General features: G+C 38.4%; 1 protein-coding gene across 1 annotated transcript in view; it reads right to left on the reverse strand.

Annotated features, from left to right (window-relative positions):
* The window catches only part of CPO (carboxypeptidase O), a 40,021-nt gene extending 15,982 nt beyond the window's left edge, over positions 1–24,039 (reverse strand). Inside the window, exon 1 of the mRNA XM_039217485.1 lies at positions 23,879–24,039. Within this exon, the coding sequence (XP_039073416.1) occupies positions 23,879–24,039 (161 nt within the window). The remainder of the gene's footprint in view (positions 1–23,878) is intronic.
* Positions 24,040–24,540: the final 501 nt, after the last annotated feature.

Below are 24,540 nucleotides of genomic sequence, written 5' to 3' on the forward strand. Positions count from 1 at the left end.
CAGAGAGAGAGGGAGACACTGAATTCAAAGTAGACTCCAGGCTCTGAGCTGTCAGCACAGAGCCCCACGCGGGGCTCAAACCCAGGAGCAGTGAGATCATGACCTGAGCCGAAGTCAGACACTCCACTGACTGAGCCACCCAGGCGCCCCATGATCAATTTAAATCTCATTCACTTCTCTTGAAAACTCTAAGATAAGTACTCTTAGTATCCCCATTTCAGAGATGAAAAAAATTTAGTCACAGGGTAAGTGTTATTGGGATTGATTATAACCAACAGCCTGATTGAAGAGCCTGCAATATTTCTAAAATTATTTTTAAAATGTTTTTGAAGTATGACTAACATACAGTGTTATGTTAGTTTCAGTTATAGAATATAGTGATTCAACAATTCTATACATTTCTCAGTACTCATCATGATAAGTGCACTCTCAATCCTCTTATCTATTTCACCCATATCCCCATTCACCTCCCCTCGGGCAACCATCAGTTTGTTCTTTGAATTTAATAGTCTGGTCTTTTTGTTTGTTTGTTTGTCTCTTTTTTTCTTTGTTCATTTGATTTGTTTCTTAAATGCTACATATGAGTGAAATCGTGTGATATTTGTCTTTCTCTGTCTGATTTATTTCATTTAGCATTATGCCCTCTAGGTCCATCCATGTTGTTGCAAATGGTAAGATCTCATTCTTTTTGTTACGGCTGAGGAATATTCAATAAGTATATTATAACAGGAAAAGATAGGATAAACTAGGCAGCGAGGAAAGGATTGGGACCTGAGGTCCCTGGGTGGGGAAAACCACGAATTTTGGAACAATGCCAGCCGGGAGTGTCTGACCACAGTAAACCCTCTCAGGCTTAAGGTTCCTCTTAAGAATGTAACAGACCCCATCCACCCTCAGGTTTCCCTCAGGAATTTGAGGAAAGAGAATTTATTAATTCCAGGAAGGTTTTTTGTCAGTTCTTTCAGATTTTCTACTTAGATGATCACATCATTTGTGCACACAGTTTTATTTCTTCCTTCCCAATGTGTATACCTTCTATCTCCATTACTTGTCTGAGGGTATTAGCTAAAACTTCCAGTGCAAAGTTCAAAAAGTAGTTGTGAGAGTGGACACCCTTGCCTTGTTTCTAATCTTAACAGGAATGTTTCTAGTTTTTCACCATTAAGTATGATGTTAGCTGTAGATTTTTTGTAGCTACTCTTTATGATGTAAAGGAAGTCCCCTCTCTTCCTAATTTACTGAGTTTTTATCATGAATGGGTGGTGGTGGTTGTCAGATCTTTTTTCTGTACCTGTTGATTTTGTACCATGTGATTTTTTTATTGTTTGCTTATTGATGTGATGGATTACATTAATTGATTATCAAGTGTTAAACCGGCTCTACACACTTAGGATATATTTCAGTTGGTGGTTGTGGTGTATAATTATTTGTATATATTGTTGGATTCAATTTGCTGGTATTTTGTTGTGGATTTTTATATCTATGTTTATGTGAGATAGTGGTCTGTAGGTTTGTTTCATTTTTTTCATTATTTTTTTTCTGATTTTACTATCAGGGTAATGTGGATCTCATAGAATAAGTCAGGAAGTATTCCCTCTGTTTACATCTTGTGATAGAGATTGTACAGAATTGGTAAAATTACTTCTTTAAGTGTTTGGTAGAATTCATCAAAAGCCCCATTTGGGCCTGAGGCTTCCTGTTTTGGTAGGTTATTAATTATTAATTCTATTTCTTTAATAAATATAGGCCTGTTCAGATTGTGTATACTTTATCTTTTGATAAACAGTTTAATAAAACTATTCAGTTTCTCTACTCTATGCCAGACATTGGGCCAGCATTTAAGAGAACACATTCATGCATGTTATATCATTTGTTCTCATTACAACCTTGTGAAATGTTATCATCCATGTTTTATAAATAAAAAAAAACTGAGGCCAAGAGAAATTAAGTAACTTGAGAACAGTCACAGAGTTAGTAAGTTGTACAGCTAGCACCTTATCTCTAAGCCACACAATTGCTTGATGAACATTTTGGTTTCCTGGCTAAAAGGCTTTATTTAAGCAAGAAATAGGACTATATTTTCATTATGAGGACATACTAACTGATAATTCACTTACCCAACAAATATGTATCCAGTGATTACTATGTTAACAGCACTAGGATGTGAACCTTTGGAGAAGCTGGGGTGTGAACTTTTGGATAGTGATCTTGCATTGAAAGGATATGTGTCAGAGATTGAATTAGTTAATGTTTCAATGACTTTTATCTATTTTCTCATTTTTTCCCCTCTGAACATTTATGGTATTATATCTGCCCTTTCCCTAAATCTTCATTTCCTTGTCTGTAGAGTGGGAATAACCATACCTTCCCAAAGGATTCTTATGAAGACTAATTAATCAGTGAGCATAATTCTGACAACTAGTTAATGTTTAATTGGTGTTAGGACATACTCGTAGTTCAAAACAAAGCAAAGCAAAATGCTAGTTAGCTGCAATAACTTTAAAAATAAAAATTGTACGGACAATAATTTAGCCATCTAACTGGTATTGTCTTCACACAATACTGAACAACAAAATATTTGGATAGAATTCATTAAAACTCAAGTTCCATTCATAGCTACAGAACTCCCGTAACTGAATTGACTAAACTTTAATTTTTCAATCTGGTTCATTTAACACCATGTACCACAATTACCCACTGTAATAGAAATCAATCTCTCTAACACAATTCCATGGCTTTAAACTTGGGACTACATTTATTATTTTTAATTGTTACTAACATTTATAAGAATAGCTAATATGAGTAAGAATTATTATTCTTAATTTAATCAGAGTAAGTTCTTTACCCTCAAAATTATAAATGTTTTATTATATTATTGAATAAATTTTACCTTATTTACTCTGTCCAAATGAAAATCTCATGAGATAGGATTGTCTAAATAATCAGTTGAAATAATGAAAATGAATTTTAGGAGATTAAAAGAAATGTTTTTAAAATTATAATAATAGAGAAGCAATATGTTTCTACATGTTATTCAGGGATTTGTTTCTAATATTTATCATTCATTTGATTTTTTTTTTTTTTTTTTAGTCCGCAAGAGTGCTTCATTCAGGGTGAAGAATTCTAATATAAACTACATATACTGGTGCAAGCAGTATGTTGAGGCAGATTGACAAAACATATGATCATCTTATAAAGAAAACATGTACAACCCCTGGTGTGTTTAATAAAAATTGAATCTACACATAAATGTTCAAAAGCACATTTCATGTCTTTATCAAATAATCAGAAAATATCTATATATTATGATACAAGCTAACCTTTATTGAGCACTATATGCTAGACACTGATAAAAGCATTTATTTAATTCATTCAACAACCTAAGGGGTGGGTGCTCTTGGTACTGTATGCAAGTTAGTAATAATAATAAAAGTCGGTTTCTTTTTTAGAGATCTTAAAATCTACTTAAGAGAATAGAGATAAATACTCAGCCATTAAATAATAAGGCATAAAGTGTGAAAAGGAAAGCACTTAATTGACTACCAGTTAAATGGTACACTAAGTGTATTGGAGACTAAGGAGGGAGAATTCTTAACCCAGGCATAGCCAGTAATAACAACCAACTTTGTGCTAGCAATTATGCATGCCAGCACTGCTCAAAGAACTTGATATATATAGACTTATATAATCCTGACAGAAATCTTTAAGGTAAATACTATTATCCCAGGTTGTTGTTTTATTCCAAAGACATTGTTACATAGGTAAATTATGCATTTATTATACCCCAGAGAATCAGCATAAAATATTTATTAGTCCATTTAAAACTTTGTCTAGCTCTGATTTGGACTATGAAGAAAGCAAAATAAGTACCAGCATTATAAAGTCACTAGAAAACAATCTTAGTTCTTTTCATGGAAGGAGGGAGAGAAGAAATGAAGCAAATTAGGATATCTTTTCAGCCTTCCCTTCAGCCTTCCTCTCACTGGCTGCCCTGCCTGTCCAGTCTGGCCTAGAAATGAGATCGTCAGAGAGACTTTCACAACACTGTTTGGGACAGAGATGCTGGCTATTCAGAGCAACCCTGTTCCAGCCTTCATATAGTTCAGCAAATAGCTGGGTGTTTATTGGTCATAGTTATCTACTCAGGGGGGTAGGAAAGTGAGTATGCAAAAAGCAGAGCTGTTCCTGGTGAATTCTTGTTTCAGGTGGGTGGGTATTCCCTGGCAATGCCACACTAGAGAAGGGAAGAAATTAAAGGTGACTGGACACTCTCACCTGGCTTTCCCCCAGCTAATGTCTGCCAAATGTGTGAGAACCTTGCCTACTAAGCCCAACGTTGAATGACTGAGTTCGTGCAATAGGCAAAAAAAAAAAAAAAAAAAAAAAGGAAAAAAAAGAACCGTATGGAATCTGAGTGAAAGCATCTGATATTGAGGGTTTATCATTTTTACATGAGATTAAACACAATACCTAAATCTCAGAAACCCAAATACTTAGTTCGAGCAATGTTTAAACCATATACTTAGAAAAGGCAATTCCTTGTTTCTAGGCAATTTCTTGGGTGATGCATAATGCATGCAGAGAGGGAAGAAAAGCTGGCTAATCCCCCAAATTATCACCAGTCTCATCTCACCAATCAAATGAAAAGATTACTGTACTTTGTGTATTCTTTTTGAATAGGAATTCATAATATGTTTAACAGAGAAAATGATCCTTTGGGGTACATTATTAATAAATACTGTGGATCAAAGATTGTCTAGTGGAATTTTGACTGGAATGTATAAAGAGGCAAAAATCTAATGTATAAAGAGGCAAATTTTGTATTTTCAATACTTAGTAAGGATATAGTTACATGAATATTTCACGACAGTAATGGATTTTCAAACTTTTTTTTGCTTCTTATAAAATTAGCATACACTTACCATGGAAAATTTAGAAAGCATGGAGAGGAGAAAAATAGAAAATAGAAAGAAGAAATAAGCCTTAGTAATCCCACCTCCCTAGGTCCACTGTTGATATTCTGGCATATTTCTTTTTTAATTTTTTTAATCTTTTTTTTATTTTTGAGAGAGAGAGAGTGATGGAATGTGAGCAGGGGAAAGAACAGAGAGAGAGGGAGACACAGAATCCGAGGCAGGTTCTAGGCTCCAAGCTGTCAGCACAGAGCCTGAAGCAGGGCTCGAACTCATGAACTGCAAGATCATGACGTGGGCCAAAGTCAGATGCTTAACCAAGTGAGCCACCCAGGTGCCCCAATATTTTGGCATATTTCTTATCTGTATTTTATCCGTGCACATTTTTTTCTTAAACACATTGCAGATTATATCTACATAAAATTTTATTTTTACTTCTTTGTATTGCATATTCTACCAGAATCATTTCCTCAAACCCATGAAAACTTTTAATAAATTTTATTTTTAATGACTGCATAATAGTTGACAATAGGTATATATTATCTAACATCACTTATTTAAACATTATCATCATGCTGGATATTAAAATCTATTTCTCCTTTTGGTCTTTTGCTATTGTAAATAATTCTGGAGTTAATAACTTTTTGCATAAATCTTTGTGCTCATTTCTGATTATTTCCTTGAGCTACATCCCAGGAAGAAAATTAACAGGTCAAAGAGGATGAGTATTTTCAAGCATGTAGTTCACATAGCTAAATCCCAAATGATTGTATAGATTGACACATTTATTGGGAGTATGCAGTGTATAGGAGTTCACTTCCCTAAGTGCTCAAAAGAAGAATTATATACAAAGCTTGTAATCTTTGTTAATTGTAGGTTTTCTAGGTTTTCAAAAATGGTAGGTAACCTATGTTTTGAGTTGGTAAGAGCCATATAAAAGTGGACATTATTTTATATTAGTAAATAATAATGAAGATGCAACAAGCCAATAAGCACCAAGACTAGCAAGTTTAAAATGTTCTCAAGTGTAGACATAGCTGCACTTGAGTTATCCTATGGAAACTGTCTCATCTGAGTCCCATTGCTTGAGTCAAAGCATTTCCCTAATTGAACCTGGGCTTTAAAAATACTTTTTTCAATAAAAGTTTTATGCATCTTCATTGAAGAACATTCACAAAATAAACAGTCAAAGGTAAAGGGGGGAAAAATCACCAAAGATAACAATGACCATTTTGGTACATATTTTTTCTTTTATTTTCTAAGTATTTTATTACATTTCCTATTCCACACCTTGCTTTTGTCATAAAACATGCCTTTCCTCATTCAGTTAAAATTTTGTCATAATCATTATTCTAATGGATATTCCATTGTCATAGATCATATATCAACATTCATATAACCTAATATGGGACATTGGGTTGTTTCCAAACATTATAATATTTTATACAATATCTATATTATTAATAAAGCTACATCTCAGTGCATAAAACTCTTTCTGTACTTGGCTTATTTTCTCAATATAAGGTTCCAGAGACAGAGCTACTACTTCAAAGAATGTGTAAGTTTTAAGGCTTTTAATATATTTAAGCAAGTTGATTTTTTTCCCAATCAAAGCCCCATGATATATGTAAGTCATTGTCCCTAATTTATGAAGGAAGAATCTCAGATGGAAAGATAAATGCAGTATATATATGAATCCAAGTAAACTGATGGAAAACTTGAGATGGCAATGTTCAAAGAGGTTTTGGCACTGGAGAGATCCTGGACTCTATATATCTGAAATAAGACTGTCTATCAAGCTAAGAGATAAACTGAGATTGCACTGTTCATCTGGGGAAAAATCAGAGTGGATTTCCCTGTTCTATGAGAGTGAGTTTGTTGCAAGATTCTTTTAACCATCAAGCAAAAGGAAAAAATATTATCTATAACCACACATACTTGATGAGATATGCCAAAATGAGCAGGGTGAACCATGTGAACAAAGGAAAATATACACTTTATGTGAAAACTGTAACACACACACACACAGTTTGATATACATTATATATTTTTAAGGTTATGATTCATTATGAAGAGGGAAAGAACACAAACATAAGCAAACGATATGAACAAGCAATTTATAAACTAAAAAAAATGAGTAACAATCAAGACAAAATATTTAACTTTACTAGAAATCAACAAAATACAAAGTAAGTCACCTGTATATTTTCATATGGGTGGGGAATACGTTTAGGAATTTCCTGAGCCTGCACTGATGGGTTAACAAGGCATAAAGAATTAGAAAGCCATAGGATGAACACACCCAAGTTTGGGTAAACAAGATTAGGTAAATAAGGTTAGGAAAAGGCCCCCAGTATAGGACAAAGGTATAGGACAATAGCAGAAAGCTGCTTTCACAGGAAGGAAGGACCAAATTAAGTAAACAAGTAAACAGGGCTATAGACAGGAGCAGTGGAAGTTGCCCAGAGGGGAGCTAATAAGCAAAAGAAAGATGCCTTGTTGACCCTACAGTAGCATCCCAGTCTGTCTTTCTTGGCCTTTAGGCCAGTTTAGGTAAACAAAGGCAGGGTCTCATGTTTGCTGTAAATAACCTTCCACCCAGTATCAGAGTCTTATTTTGTATTGACCCAAACCCCTGACACCACATATCTCCAAAAACTCCTTTTCCCCACACTCATGAGTTAATGTTCATGGTTTCATTGTCTCTCTGTGCACGCCCATCATGCTTGTAAGCCTTCTGATCTTAATAAAAATGAAGCAAGGGCTCTTGTCTCCTCTCAGACATTAGCCTCTCTTGCATTTTCAGTCCTGCATCCTGCTCTCTTCCTGGGCAAGAGAGAACTCTAGACCCAGAGTCTTTGATACACATGTAAACTGATGCAAGTTTTCTAGAGGGCAATTTGGCAATAAGCAGTATGATTCTTACATTTTCCTCAGTTTCCAAATGAGGAATTCCAGTGCTAACTTATATTAAGAAATAATCAAATATTTGCAAAAATATTTTCTGTGACTGGGTGTTCACCATGGCATTATTTGTAAAAATGACAAAGTAGAAATCAGTCATATGACCCATAGGGTACCAATGATGGAATATTAATGATTGCAATGTTTTAAATATGAATGTCATAGGAAATTTTCAATAATACAATTTAACTGAAAATTCTGGCAATAGTACTGAATACACAATTATCTTTTATCCGAAAACATTACTGGTAACTATATCTTGGTGAAATTTTAAACAATTTTAAACATTTTCTCAAATAATTAGAATATTACTTACCAATTATGAAACTGTAAATAAAGGATACAGAATTTTCATTATAACTTCATTTTTTCAGTCACACATGACATATCAATTGGTATTTAACATATGTTATGTTGGAAAATGTTAGCTATTTATCTTTTTATTCAAAGATTATTAGACTAACACTGAAAGAGAAAACTTCCACAATCTTTATTATTCTTATTTCATGGTGGTGCATATGCGTTGGAAGATGGGAGAATCCAGCTATACTGATCTTGAAAAAAGCTTTCCATTTAGACAATCTAAATCAAGGTAGCCCCTCTTCCCACTTCCCACTCACCCATCATATCCCAGCACCTCAGGAACCAGGATCCCCAAGAGGTAAAGGGTCCCAAGCAGAGGCTTCATTCTTCTGCAGAAAGAACTAGATACTCTTGGGCTTCTGCAGGTCAATGGACCAAGTACCTCTGAGAATGCATAAAGACAGAGGCTCTGACAATCAACATAAGATAAGGCAGTTAATGGATGTCTCAGCAGAATTCTATGTGAACAGTTGCTTTATTAACTCTATCATGTCCTCAAATAGCTTTTTTCCTTAAATAGTGAAAAATACTACCATTTGACTTTTCATTTCTCCTTGAAAACCAAATTTACACAAGCTCTTGACTCCACTAGATCTGGAAAGAAGTTTCTTCTCTTTGTGAAGTCCTCATTGCTAGTGGTCCCCATCACCTGTACTTACTTACAAGCTGATTATTCCTGCTGTTCTCTCCACACAAGTCACTGGGCATAATGGGTTGTATGTCTTCTGCCCTCCATGGTTATTATCAGGACTTCCACTCCCCTTTTAGAGTTTTATTTTGGGTCAAATTTCTTCTCTTGTTCTGAGAGATCACACCATCAGCTTCTTAAACAAATCCAGGTCTCTCTGAATCTGAGCAGTGAAAACATTTTAAATCCTCTCCCAAGTGGATTTTCCCACACACCCCTCTCACATAAAGAACTCTGTCAAGACACCCCACCATGTTTTCAGACAAACCCAGGATATGCCTGAATCTCAGTGATCACTAAAAAGTAAAAGTTCATGGGATGCCTGGGTGGCTCAGTCAGTTAAGCGTCCGACTTTGGCTCCGGTCATGATCTCACGGTTCATGGGTTCGAGCCCCGTGTCAGGCTCTGTGCTGACAGCTTCAGATTCTGTATCTCCCTCTCTCTCTGACCCTCCCCTGCTCACGCTGCCTCTCTCTCATGCTCAAAAATAAATAAAACATTTAAAAAATAATAACAAATAAAATGTAAAAATTCAAGTTAAAGTTGTTGCTAAAATGTCTAGTTGAGCAAGGCAAGCTTTAGTGGAGAGAAGTAGAGGATTCAGAGTCCTTGGCATTTGGGGGCTCAGCCTAAATCCTTTGCTCTGCATTCATTCATTCATTCTACAAAATCTAACAAATACCAACTATATACTAGGCTTAGTACAAAGATGAAAACATACAAAGATGAATGAGGCAGACCATGACTCTACTTTATGGAACTCACAATAGAGTGGAAAGAACAACAATAAACAATTGTACAAACAAATAATACAATTTCAAGTAAAGGGAATCGAATTTAGAAGATAGGGAGTGATCATGGGCCAAGACTATACTGAGACTGAGAGGCCTGTCCTGATTTAAGATAATGTATTTTTAATATTTATTTATTTATTTATTTTGAGAGAGAGAGAAAGTGTGAAAAGGGGAGGAGTAGAGAGAGAAGGAGAGAGAGAATCCCAAGCAGGCTCTGAGCTGTCAGTGCAGAGCCCAATGTGGGGTTTGAACCCACAAATCACAAGGTCATGACCTGGGCTGAAATCTAGAGTTGGATATTTAACCTACTGAACCATCCAGGTGCCGCTTATTTAAGATGATTTTTGAGTTAAGTTCTAAGTAGGAAAAGTATGCTAGGTAAAGCATGTGCAGGGAAGAAATAAGCTTGGTGCCATTGAGGAACTGGAAGAAAGCCAGTGTTTGAGTGCAGTGGGACTGAGGGAGGCATGGAAGATGGGGTCAAGGAGATAGGCAAGGGGTAGGTCTTCTAGAGACCATGGGCCATAGTACAGACTTTGAACATTATTCTAAGAAATCATTGAAAGGATTTTGCTTTTGTATTTTAAATAGTTTGTCTGGCTGCAGTGTAGACAGTAGGCAAGAATGGAAACACAAAGGCCAGCTGGGAAAAGACCATAGCAGTCCAAGGGAGAGATGATGGGGCCTCGGGTTAGCCAGTCACGGTGATCTGGTGTGACACAGTCACACTGGGAATTTATTTTAGAAGCAGACTTAACAAATTCACTCATGGAATAATTATGACGTATGAGGGAATTAGGAAACTCAAGAACAACTCCTAGACTTTGGGACTCTGAAATGGAGTGACTAGTGGTGACTTCTTATGAGATGGGGAAAATTGAAGGAGGATGAGATTTGAAGAAAGGAACACTCAAGAATTTTGTTTGGCTCTGATAAGCTGAAGGTACTTATTAGATAAGGGGGTTGTGAAGTGGGGAGCAATGATGGCGGGCTGGGCCTGAGGAAAGCTGGAGTGAGGTGCACAAATCTGTGACTCTTCAGCTTGCAAAAGACGATGTCGGAAGCCACATGAGGAGCTCATCTAGGGTGTGCAGGAAGGCAAGAACAAAAACTGAGCCTTGGGCTGGTCTAACATTTAGAGGTCTTGGTAGAAGAGAGGAATCCAGCAGCGGAAATTGAGAAAGAACAGCCAGTGAAGTAGGTGGAAAACTGAGAGACTGTTGTATACCAGAAGCCAAGTGAGAAAAGCATTTTAAGAAAGTGGGAGTTACCAGCTGGGCCAAGTGTTGTTCAGAAGTGGAGTCAGATGAGGACTGAGAACTAGCAATCTCATCCAGCAGGATAGAGGCTCCTGGAGACCTAGAAAAGAGCAATTTCAGTCAACATGTGGTAGGGACAAAAGCCTGACTGGAGTTGGTTAAAGAAGGAAAGCGAAGTGAGAAAGTGGAGGCAGTGAGTGTAGAAAACTCCATCGGCATAGCTCGTCTAATGGAGACTTCATTGTTACGATCTTCCATCATCTCTTGGGATATTGTCAATTCAGAAATCTCGAATTTGTTGTTTTTTTTTTAATTTAAATTCAAGTTAGTTAACATACGATGTAATCTCGGCTTCAGGAGTAGAACCCAATGATTTATCTCTTACATAGGACACCTGGTGCTCATCCTGAAAAGCGCCCACCTTAATGCCTATCACCCATTTAGCCCATCTCCTTCCCACCTCCCCTCCATCAACCCTCATTTTGTTCTCTATATTTCAGAGTCTATTATGGTAGAATAAGATAAAAACAGAGAGGAAGGCAAACCATTGAATTCAAATGTTATGATCTTCAGAATGAGAGGTAAAATGCAACACCTGACACTCTTCCCCTCACCCAAGTGCAGGGACAGAGCAGTCTCCTCAGTGTCTTACCTCTGAGACAAAGGTACTAATGGAGCTGTGAGGTCGACAGACTGAGAATGGAAGAGAGAAGTTGAGGGTGTTTTTTTTTTTCCATTCTCCTCTCTGCCTCAGGGTGAGGAATATGGGTAGTCCAGAGAGGAGTCTATGGGTAGTCCAAATAAAATGTGAGATTAGAATAGGCTTCCCCTTTCACCAGATATATGCAATTCTTCTGAAGCTGAAGAACACAAATAAAAATAAGAAATACATGAAAATGCATAAATAATATATACACATTGGTTTTAGAAACCTACAAATAATTTTTTAAAATATGCTGTGAGACTTGGGTGGCTCAGTCAGTTAAGCATCCAACTCTCGATTGCAACTCAAGTCATGATCTTGTGGTTCATGAGATAGAGCCCCATGCAGGGCTCTGAGCTGATAGCATGGAGCCTGCTTCGGATTCTCCCTCCCTTGCTCTGCCCCTCCCTAACTCTCTCTTTCATGCACTTGCATTTTTCTCTCTGTCTCTCTCAAAATAAATAAATAACATAAACTTTAGAAATATGTTGTGAGCACATTTGGCATTGCTACACAGGGTTTTCCTAACGGTCACTGATAATTGTATTTTCCTCAATCTTCGTGTCCAAATGCACTGTAATATGTGGTTTCCTGCCAATTCACTGGCCAAAGATTATGTTTCTGCAAACTTATGGGATGACACCAGTAACCTAGAGCACCCAGACCCAATGAACTGGAACCATGGACTCCTCCCTAACAAGGGTGAATTATTATCACATCTCATCTTTCCTGATGATTAGATTATTCCTTATCGTTGTGTTTTATAGCTTTCTAGTTAGTCATCTCAATTTATTCACAATAATAGTGTTTTTTATTATTGCTGTTTTATAGTTCCTATAACAGTAAAATTTATCCTCGGCTCTATTACTACAATATTCAACAACTAATGGAATTCTTGTTTTTATTTGATTGTGTTTTAAAGCCATAACAATAAAATTTACTCCCAAAAATATTACCGCAAGTATTATGTTCTTTAAACTACTTGATAGCATGCTTATAAACATGTGTGGCTCTTTAAGCCCACATGAGAGAAGACCTGCCAACCCATAAACATTGTTTTATGAAAAAAATGGGAATCTATTGCTATTATGGTGAGACCCATATTCTTTGAAAGAATAAGTAATACGATAAAAGAAATGAAAGAAACTTAGAGACTCTAATTTGGAGAAAGATTACATTGCAATCGGCAGAAATATTTGTTTAAGAAACCAACTTCTTTTGATTACAGCCAAACCCTAGATATTTCCACCATCTTCATCCTCCAAAATAATGTGGTTTCAAAATGAAGCCCATGATTTCTCCTGGCTGATTGCCATATTTGTTGCAAAGAAGCTCTACGAAATATTAAAAACAAAGGCCAGGGTCATTGTCAAGGGAAACAACTTGAGTGGCCTAAAAATTGAAAGTTGCCCAGCCAAGCCGGCTCACCCATCTCTGCTGCTCTTTAACTTTCCCACTGACTTTGAACCCATGGACATTGCAGTGAAACTCATCACTTGCCATGCACCTTTTATGCCTGGTGATGTGACTTTTATGACTGGGACAAAGGGCTAGAATATGGATTATTGTCTACCCAGTGGAATAAAATACCGGTAGAAACCAAGAAAAAGGTGTGTCAGACAGGCAAAAATTAGGGTGTGTTTAAGGGCTTGGTCTCAGGTGGATAATAGGTTGACTTATGGTCACAAGCAGGGAGGCAGGCAGATTGCGTGGAGACACAAGCTAGTTGTCACTCAGAGATTATGACCTTAGTAGCAGAAGAGGCAAAATCTAGATTTGTTTTGTGTGGCAACACCAAGGATACATTCGTGTTCCAACAGAAGCTTCAGAGAATACTGCTATCGTCTAAGACAATAAATGAGTGAATGGTGGGGGGGGGGGGTGTATGTGTGGATGCATGTGTGAGTAGATGGATGGATGCCTAAATCTATAGGCATATTGACAGATGGCATCAATCCATTGGCTAGATCTAGCCACTCACCTTTATGCCTAGGCCCTTAATTTTCTGTGACCATCTGCTTCCCTTCTCCCAGATGTGGTAGCTGTGATTATGTCCCATTGAGATCTACTTTCAAGAGAAAAACTGCTGCCAATCTCTGCTGTGAGTACTTTCAGAATCTGGCTCACCATTCAAGCTGAGACTAAGTGCTACCTAAGAGTCATTCTCTAACCGATGACTGAGCACAGAAGTGGCACAAGGGTTGTACCCTATTGTACCTGTGCAGGATTCCTCTATTAACAATCTTTTTGGAGTTGCACTACAGTCTGAGGCTTTTCTTACTCAATTCCTCTTTCTAGCCCTTCATTTTTCACAGTTGTCAGATCTGCATCATGCTATGAAGGCTCTGCTTGCCTTTTCCTGTTCCCTCTCCCTTTTTATCTTTCAGAAGGACTACCCCCTGTAAATCTCTTCCACTTCTAAGTTCATCTTGGCACTTGCTTCTCAGATGATTCAGCCAACACATCAACCAGACTCCAAGACAAATGAAAATAAATGAATACAATTGTCCTTGAATCATAGGGATCTTTCTGGACTTTGCAGATAATTAGATGGAGAAACAAACAAAACCAAAGTTCAGAAGGCAGGGACAGTCTCACACAGCCAATCCTTACCAGGCTTCCAGAACATAGCCAGCGAACTACAATAAATCAAATACTGGCTAGAAAGCACATCATAGTAGTTGGCTTAGAAAACAAGTGTTTTCTAGCTCATCGTTGGCTTGCCCTGCCTCATGTGTTCACAATATTGTATGGCAGGGTCCTCAACCTTTTCATGGAGATGATAAACTTTGCTCTTTCCCTCGTGTTAAAGTATCTTTCATTTAGATCATCATGAGAAAGAAGAGGAACAGAGGGAAGAAATACATGCTCTCAAGTGTCAACAGGAGAGGTGGATGGGCAAGGAGATGGGAGGGGTCCCAGAGAGGAGCGCTGATTTCCTCCAGAAACCTCTACCACCTGTCTGGATGAAGGGTGGGCATAGAACCAGGGTGTGGTAAGGGCAATTGCCTTGGGAATTAGCCTTTTGGATATGTTTCCATGTCTTTCTCAGTTGGATAGTATCTCATTCAGCACTAACCATCAACTAATTTTCAAAACATCACCACCACCACCACCACCACCGCCACCACAGAACACTTGACTCATCACCTTGGATCATCACTCTGGAAAACTTGGTGAAGAGGATTATCACTTTGTAATCTGTTTCCACTGATTTCTCAGTCATAAATAAAAGGCAAAAGATATGAAAACAACTTAAGCATTCATCACTAAATGAATGAATAAAATATAATATATATGTATTTATCTTTATCGATATCTGTGTGTATATATATACTGTATATATGCACTATATATATACACAAATATGTGTATACATATATATATATACACAATAATATTATACAATATTATTCAGCTATGAGGAAGAAGGAAATCTTGCTACTTGAATAGCATAGATGGACCATTAAGGAAATAAGTCAGAGAAAGATAAATACTGTGTGATACGATGTCACTTACATATGAAATCTTTAAAAAGCAAACTCATAGACCAGAGTCTATGAGTAGAAGGGTGGTTACCAAAGGATGGGAGATGGGAAGAAGGGGGAGATATTGGTCAAAGGGTACAAACTTCCAATCAGAAGATGAATAAATTCTGGGGTTCTCATGCACAGCATGTTCATTACAGTTAAGAATATTGCTTTATATACTTGAAAGTTGCTAAGAGAGTAAATCTTAAATGCTCTCACCACAAAAAAAGAAATAGTAATTATGTGACATGATGAAGGTGTTACCCCATTCTATGGGGGGTAATCGGTTTACAATATAGAAGTATATCAAGTCAATATGTCATACATCTTAAACTTACACAATGTTATATGTCAATTATATCTCAGTCAAGCTGTAAATATATATGTAAATATATACACACATATATGTATGTATGTATGTGTGTACATGTATGTGTAAAAGAAAGGCAACACAATTAGAGCAGGCTTTCTTTTCTTCTCTGGGGTTTCCCCTAGGTTCATCGCCCTAACCTTTCATTTCTGGTGACTATATTTAGTAAAATCATTACAGAGTATTAGAGATTATTACATCCATTGTCAGAATCTCAGTGCAATACTAGACAGACCATGTACTGAGCACTGGGTTAAAAGTCAGAAGGCTTGGGCTTCAATTTTTGTTCCCCCATTTATTAGCCAGTGAATTGGGCCAAACCTCACCTGTCTTCCTTCATAAACAATTGTAACTGTATTCCCTCCCACTCAGAGTTGTGGAGCATATGAAATGAAATAATCTATGTGAAAGCCCTGTGAAGACTGTAAAATCTGTCAAAAATATATGGTGTAATTATCATTGACACTAATAGCAAGGATCTGTAACCAGATTATAGTTCTGCACAAGATTATTCCTGTATGATAACCGCACTCTATAGAAGAGAAAAATTAAACTCCCAAACAGTAAAATGTAGAACAGTTTTCTCCTTTATCATGAGATTTCTTAATAATACAAACTTCTCTAGAGAAATTTCCTCAAGGTGGGGCAGAGGATGGAGGGTTTTCTCGGCTTTACATCCATTAGAAAAACAGATTTTTGAAAGTGAGCATCTGCCGAAAATGAGCTGTATATTAGGTACTAAAATCAGCTGGATATAATCTATATAGTCCTAGCTTTCTGTTTATGATTTAAGAACATATTAATATGAAAATAGCCCTAATTTAATTCCTATATTCCTATTCCCATGAATTTCCTATATATCTAAAATAAAAACATAAGAGTAAGATTCCTCCTTTATTTCATATATCGAGATTCATTTTATACAGAAAAGTAGCTACTAGAATTATTATGGGGGTTCATAAACCCAAATAAATACATTTTGGAAAGTTCAGTTCCACACTTGTACTCTGAGACCACCAAATTTCACAAGACTCATACTTGTTATTTCCATATATGGAAATAATGTCAGCAAAGCATGCACCTCCTTTACCCTTACTGTCCTGTGTCCTGATTGCTTCTAGTAGCATTTCCTTAACCCCCCAGAAGGATGCCATGTTGCTCTGATGAGAAGTCTTTGAAAAGCCAAAGCAAATTATAAAGTTATAAGGAAAATTTTTAAGTGATTGCTATATTCCCAGACCCAAGCAAGGTCAGAAAGGACATATCTCCATCCCAGACACTCCATTTTAATAAGGCTCCCAGAAGGGTGCCTATGTGGCTCAGTTGGTTAGGCATTCTGTTCACCCCATAATCTTGAGGTTCGTGACTTCAAGCCCCGAGACAGGCTCTGTGCTGACAGCTCAGCCTGTTCTGCATTCTGCATACTGCCCATCCCCCTCGGACTCTGTCTCTCTCTGGAAAATAAACATTTTTTTAAAAAGCATTTTTTTAAGAAGCCCCAAATGAGTCATATTTTGTTACTTTTGTATTCGTTTGTTTATTGTGGGTCTTATTTCTTCTATCAGCATTTCCTTAATACTCTAGAGGAATATTATGTCACCACTGTGCTTGCTTTTCTCTCCACCTGAAGCAATCTTCACAAAACCACCCAACACTAACCAGGATTTCCCTCATTCTCTTAGCTGCAGGCCCCAATCTCCACCCCCCCCATCCCCCTTCCCCACTTCCCTGCTGAGGCAAGTCACCAAGTCTCTCTGAGCCTTTGTTTCCTCCTCTATAATATAAACAAGGATGAAAATACCCTTCTTAGGGGGTTACCAGGAGGGTTAAAATGAAATGGAAGATCAAAGAGCACTTGTAAATTGCCTAGCACTGTAGTTTGCTGACTTTGTTACCTTTTAGAATCATCTGGAGAGTTGTCCTGGGCACCTCCCTTTCCAGGGCAATTACATTAGAATTTCTGACAAGTGGGCCCAGGGCAGCAGCATTTCCACATTCCCATAGGTAATTTGAATGGGCAGTCAGGTTTGAGACTCTCTGGCACCCATTGCCTTGTACATTGTAGATGCTGAATAAAATTTATCCTGGATTATTATTTTTTTCTATCTGGTCCTTGTCAAAGAGCAAATCTCTCTGAACAGGCCAGGCTGATTTCCTCCATCTCGTATTTACAGCAAGATCTCTCTTCCACCTCTTCTGGGCTTTCTGAAGTATCAGCCCTGAAATCATACCTTTTCTCTGAAGTCTCTTTTGGTTACTCCAGCCGTAACTTCCTTCTTTTCTCAAATCCAATGGCAACCTTAAGTCTCTATTGTAAAATCTACTCACTTGCCCACCTCTGTTAAGTGTAGTTTGTAACTGTTTCACGTGTGTCAAATCCTGGGTTTCCCAGGCCTCCAGCTCAATGCTAAGGGCACCCAAACTAGACACTGAAAAAGGATACATTTTTTTAAACGTAAAACCAAGACTTTCATATAAAATGAACGCAGGTCAAAAATTTTATTTATTGGAGCCTGTGGATGGCTCAGTTGGCTAAGCATACAACTCTTGATCTCGGCTCAGTTCACGATCTCACTGTTACTGAGTTTCCAGCCCCACATAAGGAATCTGCACTGACAGCAGGGAGCCCGCTTGGGATTCTCTATCTCCCTCACTCTGCCCCTCCCCCGCCCCCAAAATGAGTAAATAAACATTTTAAAAACAAATTCTATTTACTGCATTAATTAACGAAAGAGCAAATAGGAAGTTAGAACCAGTTCAAAGGAGAAGCCAAAGAAACACAGATATATAGGTAACAAAAAATGCTAAATCAAATGTACAAAACGATGCAAAATTAGTCATTTCTTTCCACTGAACACTTTTCAATGGTATTTCTTTAAAAAAATATTTTTTAAAGTTTATTCATTTTTGAGAAATACAGAACATGAGTGGGGGAGGGACAGAGAGAGAGGCAGACACAGAATCTGAAGCAGGCTGGAGGCTCTGAGCTGTCAGCACAGAGTCTGACACAGGACGCAGACTCACAGACCACAAGACCATGACCTGAGCTGAAGTCAGACACTTAACTGACTGAGCCACCCAGGCGCCCCTCGATGGTATTTCTATGGACAGGAATCATCTGGATTATTATTTATTTTTCACAATGTACAAACTTATAAAATATATCAAAAACAATGAAAACCAGAGAGCCATAAACAGTGCCCTAGACAGTGTCTAGTTTTACCATTGTAGATGCCCCATAATCTTTGTGGTCCATTACATAGTTTTTCACAATTTTTCCTGACAACACTCTGCCTTGTTATGGTCTACTCAGTTTGGGGGCAGTTAGAAAGGGTATTTGAAAATCAGGTAAAAAGCTTCACTTATGTAGGAATTTGTGTGAGATTAATTCAGCTATTGGTATCTTCAAATAACTGCAGCCAAGGTAAAGCCAAAATCCAAACTTTATCTGGAGTGACCAAGACTTTTGAGATGTCTGTGCAAATTTTACTAATAAGGAGGTCATACTTCCAACCTCCAACCTTGCTTGGAAAGTTGTTAACATCAAGCTGGCCCAGCTGGGAAAGAAAGGTGACTTTTAAAATTGATAATGACAAAACAGTTATGACTATTAAAAATACATATGGATTTTAACACTGACTTGGCTGTCCAAAACCCATTTATTCAACTTTATTCATTCTGAAATGTATGTTATTAGTCTAATGTTAGTCACTGATCACTTCTGATGAACATACAAGTATCTGGGGTGTATTTCCTCAGGACTTACCCTAGTAGAATGAATAGGTCTACAATTACTCTGTGGGAAATTGAGCTACATTATAAATTACAGGACCCCTGCAATAGTCTCCTAATTCATCTGCTTGAAGCCACTCTTTCTCTCCTCCAATCTGTTCTCTACTCTGATTCCAAAAATAGCTTTTCAAATCCCAAATTTGTTTATGTCTTTTCCTGACTTCACATTGCTTTGGGGGTTAAGACCATTTACTTGTCATTTCCTAGGACAGTGTGGTTTGACCCTTTCCGATAACCCTACCCTGGTGTAGATAACAACCATCACTGCCCCCTTTATACCACATCCCATTCATTTCTCAAGGAAGTCTTTCCTGGCCCCCTCCCACTAATTGGGTTACCTTTTCCTCTTATATGCTCTTTTATTAACACTAATCAAGAGTCCTTTATACTACTAATTAAGGTCACAATTTCATACTTACTGATGTGATGATTCGATTATTGTCTGTCTCTGCCATTAGACTACCTATGAGGGCATGGATATATTTCCGTTGTCTAGCATGGGGCCAGGCCCAGAAACATATCCAATAATTCTTGAAATTAATAACTATATAAACAGTCACCAGTTACATACAAATGTAACAGTTCTTCTTGGTCCCGATAGCTTTATCGATTTATTTGCTGGTGTGTTTTGCTTGAGCTTTTCTTGTTTTGTTTCCCTTTGTTGCTGGTTTTATAAGATTGCATCATAGAAAACGGAAGGAGGAGGCATGAATTGAGCAGGTACCGGCCCTTCACAGCATATTTTCACATGATCTCATTTGACCCTCATAATCTATGTGGCAGGTATTATTTTTCCAATTGTATAAAGATGAAACTGAGGCTTAGAGATATTATACAAGTTATGCCACCAAGAAGTGGTGGAGCTGAGTTTGAACCCAGATTTGCCCTCTACTGCTAGACTTGGCATCAAAGACCTAGTTGGGTCATCGGGCTGGGAGGTCGTCTTCTGTACTGTCATAGCAAAGCTGTGGGTCTGTTTCTTCCTCTACAAAATAAAGACTAAAAGCCAACGTTAATGTGCATTTCTTTAATCACCAGTACCAAGATCAAATTTCCATGTGATGATCTATTCCATGTGAGAGCTGCCTGTCTCCTTTGCCAATTACCGATGTGGGGTAGATTACAATAATGGCCACCCATCTGCCTCTTCCCTGATTCTACATACTTTGGCAGTGCCCTCCCACATGGCTCTGGGACTGATCACATGATTCTTTTGGCTCATGGAACAGTAGCCAGTGTGATGCAAGCAGAGACATGTAAAGCACTTGTGCACTGGGGTTTGACCCCAGCTGCACTTGGAACCCATCTGCCACACATGAACAAACCTCAACAAGACTTTCAAATGATGGGATCAGGTGTCCCATTGCATCAGCCAACAGCTGGCCTTAGAGACCAAACCACCTAACTGACCCCAGATGCCTGAGTAAGCCAGTAGAGACCAGCAGAGAGGCAGTCAGTCCAAATTACCAACCCACGGACTCAGGCGCTATATAAATGGTTATCATTTTAAACCACTACATTATGGGTTCTGACTGTGTATATATACATATATATATATATATATAACACACATATATAATTTTGTTTTTAATAGTAAGTTTATATTATATGGTGATCTTATAATTTTCTCACTCCAAGAGAAATGTGTCATATTTCCTAGATTTATTCTATTAAATGATAGAAAATGTATAACCTAATAGGCACTTATCTCTTCTTCATAGGTGGGAGAAATAGACTTATTTCCTTCTGATTGTAATACAATTTAACCCACTAATTCATTTGGAACTTAACGAAATTTTAGGGATGAGGCATGGATTTAAATTATTTTCTTCCACATTAATATTCAATGGTGACATCTTTTACCATTTAATAACTCCTTTCTCAACTGCTGTATTGTTTCTTGATCCTCAAGTATTAATTTCATATAATGTATTAGCTATGGTCTCTGGAATTGCTATGGCATCCCACCAAGTAACTTTTCTTTTTATAATTTAATACCATAATTTTATTACAAATTTACTCTTCATCAATATAAAATATATTAGTAATATGCAACTTATAAAAGTTGTTTGTTTATAATAGTGTAATTAATGAAGGCCCTTTATGCACCACGGGGTGCAGTTTCTTTCTCTCTGCTAATTTCCATGATCTTTTGTCTTCCCTCTGGCCCCCCCACAATTCTGTTTCTCTGGTAGTTATTTCTGTCATTCACAGCATTCTCCAACTGACTGTAAACTTCTTGAGAGCAGGAAGGGTGCATATTTTCCTTTTGTTCAGTGTTTTCCACAGAGTAGATGTCCAGTACCCATGTGCTAGAGTGATGTAAAACGTCGTAACCCCGCAGACATTCATTCTTAATGCAGTCTTCCTGAGCCTGTGCGTGCTCCTTGCTCATAAAGTTCTGAAGTACAAGTACAAGATTGTTTTGTTGCCCTGCCTAGTGTTACTGAGACAGAGTATCTGCAAGCTAGAAAAGGAAACTCTTGGGTAGCTCAAAAAGACAGGCATGTAAATTTAACTGATTGGGACATCAGTGGAAATAATTTCTAATTATTAGTACAGTAAGTGAATGCAAGACATGGGGACAGGTTTTAGATCAATTCCAGCTTACTGGGCAATACTCCCCTGTGCTGGGCCCAAGGCCTACAAGGAAGACTGGGCATGGTCTGTGCTTTCAAAACCAGTATAATCATGCTGACCAAGGCTATGAGAGTTGCAAAGTTTAATGACATGATTTTGCCAATCTCATTTCAACTACGTGAAAGAAATATTCTCTGTGAGAACTGAAATGTCAAGACTGTCATTTAAAAATCTAGTTCTAAAGTCTGTTTTCTTCTCCCACTCACAAATCTGTTTTTCAAGTAGGGTCTATTTGTTGTTTAAACTTTTTTCTCCTCCTTATTCTTGGTGGTGGGAGGTTCCCACTAGGTTGTGAGGAATGTACTGAGAAGTAGAATGTCAAGGCCAGGAGCACATCTGGACCTGCCAAGGTCATATCCCAGCCCTGTTCCAGCTCTAATGATTCCCATAAACACTCCACTCCCAAGGCCTCTCCCCAGACCTTCCCCTCACCTTGGCATGCTCCATCTCCCAAATCTTGTCCAACCCAATCCTCATGGAGCATGAGTCCACAAGGCTCTTGCCAGCACCCTTAGCATCTTCACCCCCAGCTCCTCCCACCTGAAAATCTTCTAATCATTCTGGACCTTTTTACCCCATCTGCCTCTTTTGCTTCTCTACACCAGCATTTTATAGTGAACGGAGAAATTTCACACCTGCCATATTGCTGATGCTTATTCAGCCAGTTTTGTTGAGTACCTGCTATGCACTAAAAACAACAGAGAAAAGTATACTAGACTCAGAAAAGAATACAACAGAGATAAGAGAGAGATTCTCCTCCTTCTCAGAGCAGGGAAGTTCTACAACTACACCATAGTGTGGTAAGTATTATCATATGGAAAAACAGAGTACCAGGGAAACCCACAGGAAGGCATCCAACCTAGAGACTTAGGGGCCGAGGAAGGCTATGTCACTTCAAATTCATGGTCTTCAACTCCAGTGAGGCCCTTGGCACCACTCAGCAATTATTTTATTATTGTCTAGTCAAGTACAAATTCCCAAAAGGAGTCGCTAAGCCTTCATAGCTCTCCTAAAGGCCTCCAGTCCATCTGTCTTCCTCATCTGTCAGCAGATGAGAGAGCCCCTGACTACACTGAGGAAGTCCAGTCCATGTATTAATCCATTTCTACTGCAACCCTTGACCTCCTGCCTTCGTAGGAAAGGTGCCCTTTTTTAAAAATCCTATTTCTCCACCATTATTGCCAATTCTGGGACCAGGACCTTGACAAAGTGGTCCATTTTACTCCTTCACATATATTCCTTTATGTTCAATCTCTTCCTCTTAATTACTCAAACACGGCTAATAAATACAAGTCTCTACAACATAAAAAGTAAATTATAAAAAAATAAAAATAGGGGCGCCTGGGTGGCTCAGTCAGTTACACGTCCGGCTTCGGCTCAGGTCATGATCTCAGGGTTGGTGGGTTCGAGCCCCGCATCGGGTTCTGAGCTGACAGCCAGCTCAGGGCCTGGAGCCTGTTTCAGATTCTGTGTCTCCCTCTCTCTCTGACCCTCCCCTGCTCACACACACACACTCTCTCTCTCTCTTTCTCTCTCTCTCTCAGAAATAAATAAAAAAAGTAAAAATACAATGCAACTCAAGTGCTCTCAGGTTTCATGAGCTTTCAGATTAAACCCGAATTGTACCAGGTTAAAAAAATAGTTTACAAATGTTTTCCTGCACCTTGCCAAGTATTCTAACCCCAACCTCCACCTGCCTCTGCCTCCAGCCTGCGTGAGATCGCCAGAAGGAAGGGGGTTCTAAAATACATTCATGAAAATACTGTGTTCGTTGCTGCTGCCTTGCTAGACACTGACCTCTCCCAGCTCACATCCAGCCCATGCCGGGGTTCTGTCATCCACTGCTGGGAAGCTATTGTCACTCTTGTCCCCAACTCAGCAGCTGAAGATTCCGGCTGAATCTGCAGTGTGCCTGACTGCCGGCCTCACGGCCGCTGAGCTGGGGCTCCACGCCGGGGTGCAGGGTCCTGCTGATGGCTCCGCCCGCCAGCGTTCTCGGCGTGGACGCCGGCATCAGTACCATGCGCGGTACTGCACACTGAAGAGAAGGGAATGGATCCCACGTGTCTGCCCTCATTTCTTTTAAGAAGCAAGATGGCAAGCGTGTCCCTGCCAGACCTGATGCCTTGTACAAGTCCAGAGGGCTCCTTGCACGCTATTTGCTATGTGAATGGAAACTCAGAACGTGACTCCTTAGAGTCCTCTCCTCGGCAATCCTGTTAAATATTCCAGTCTCTGCTTCTCCACCTCCATCCGGGAGACATGTTGGTATCTCCTGAATCCCCATTGTGGATGTGACTCAAGTTTCCCAGGACGATCTCAAGCCTCCTGTAAATCACTGGGTGTCAATAAATACCTGGGTGGGAGAAGGATATCACAACGCAATATAATAGCTATTGGGAATGTAGAAGGTTTCCTTGACCCTCGTAAGGTCCCTGGCTGGATCTGAATATTAAACGGACACAAAGACAGGTTAACAAAAGAAAAGCATACACGTTTTTTAAATACAAGTTTTATGTGACCT

This window comes from Hyaena hyaena, unplaced genomic scaffold (assembly GCF_003009895.1).
Source record: "Hyaena hyaena isolate Hyena2069 unplaced genomic scaffold, ASM300989v1 scaffold_698, whole genome shotgun sequence".
NCBI classification, from domain to species: Eukaryota; Metazoa; Chordata; class Mammalia; order Carnivora; family Hyaenidae; genus Hyaena; species Hyaena hyaena.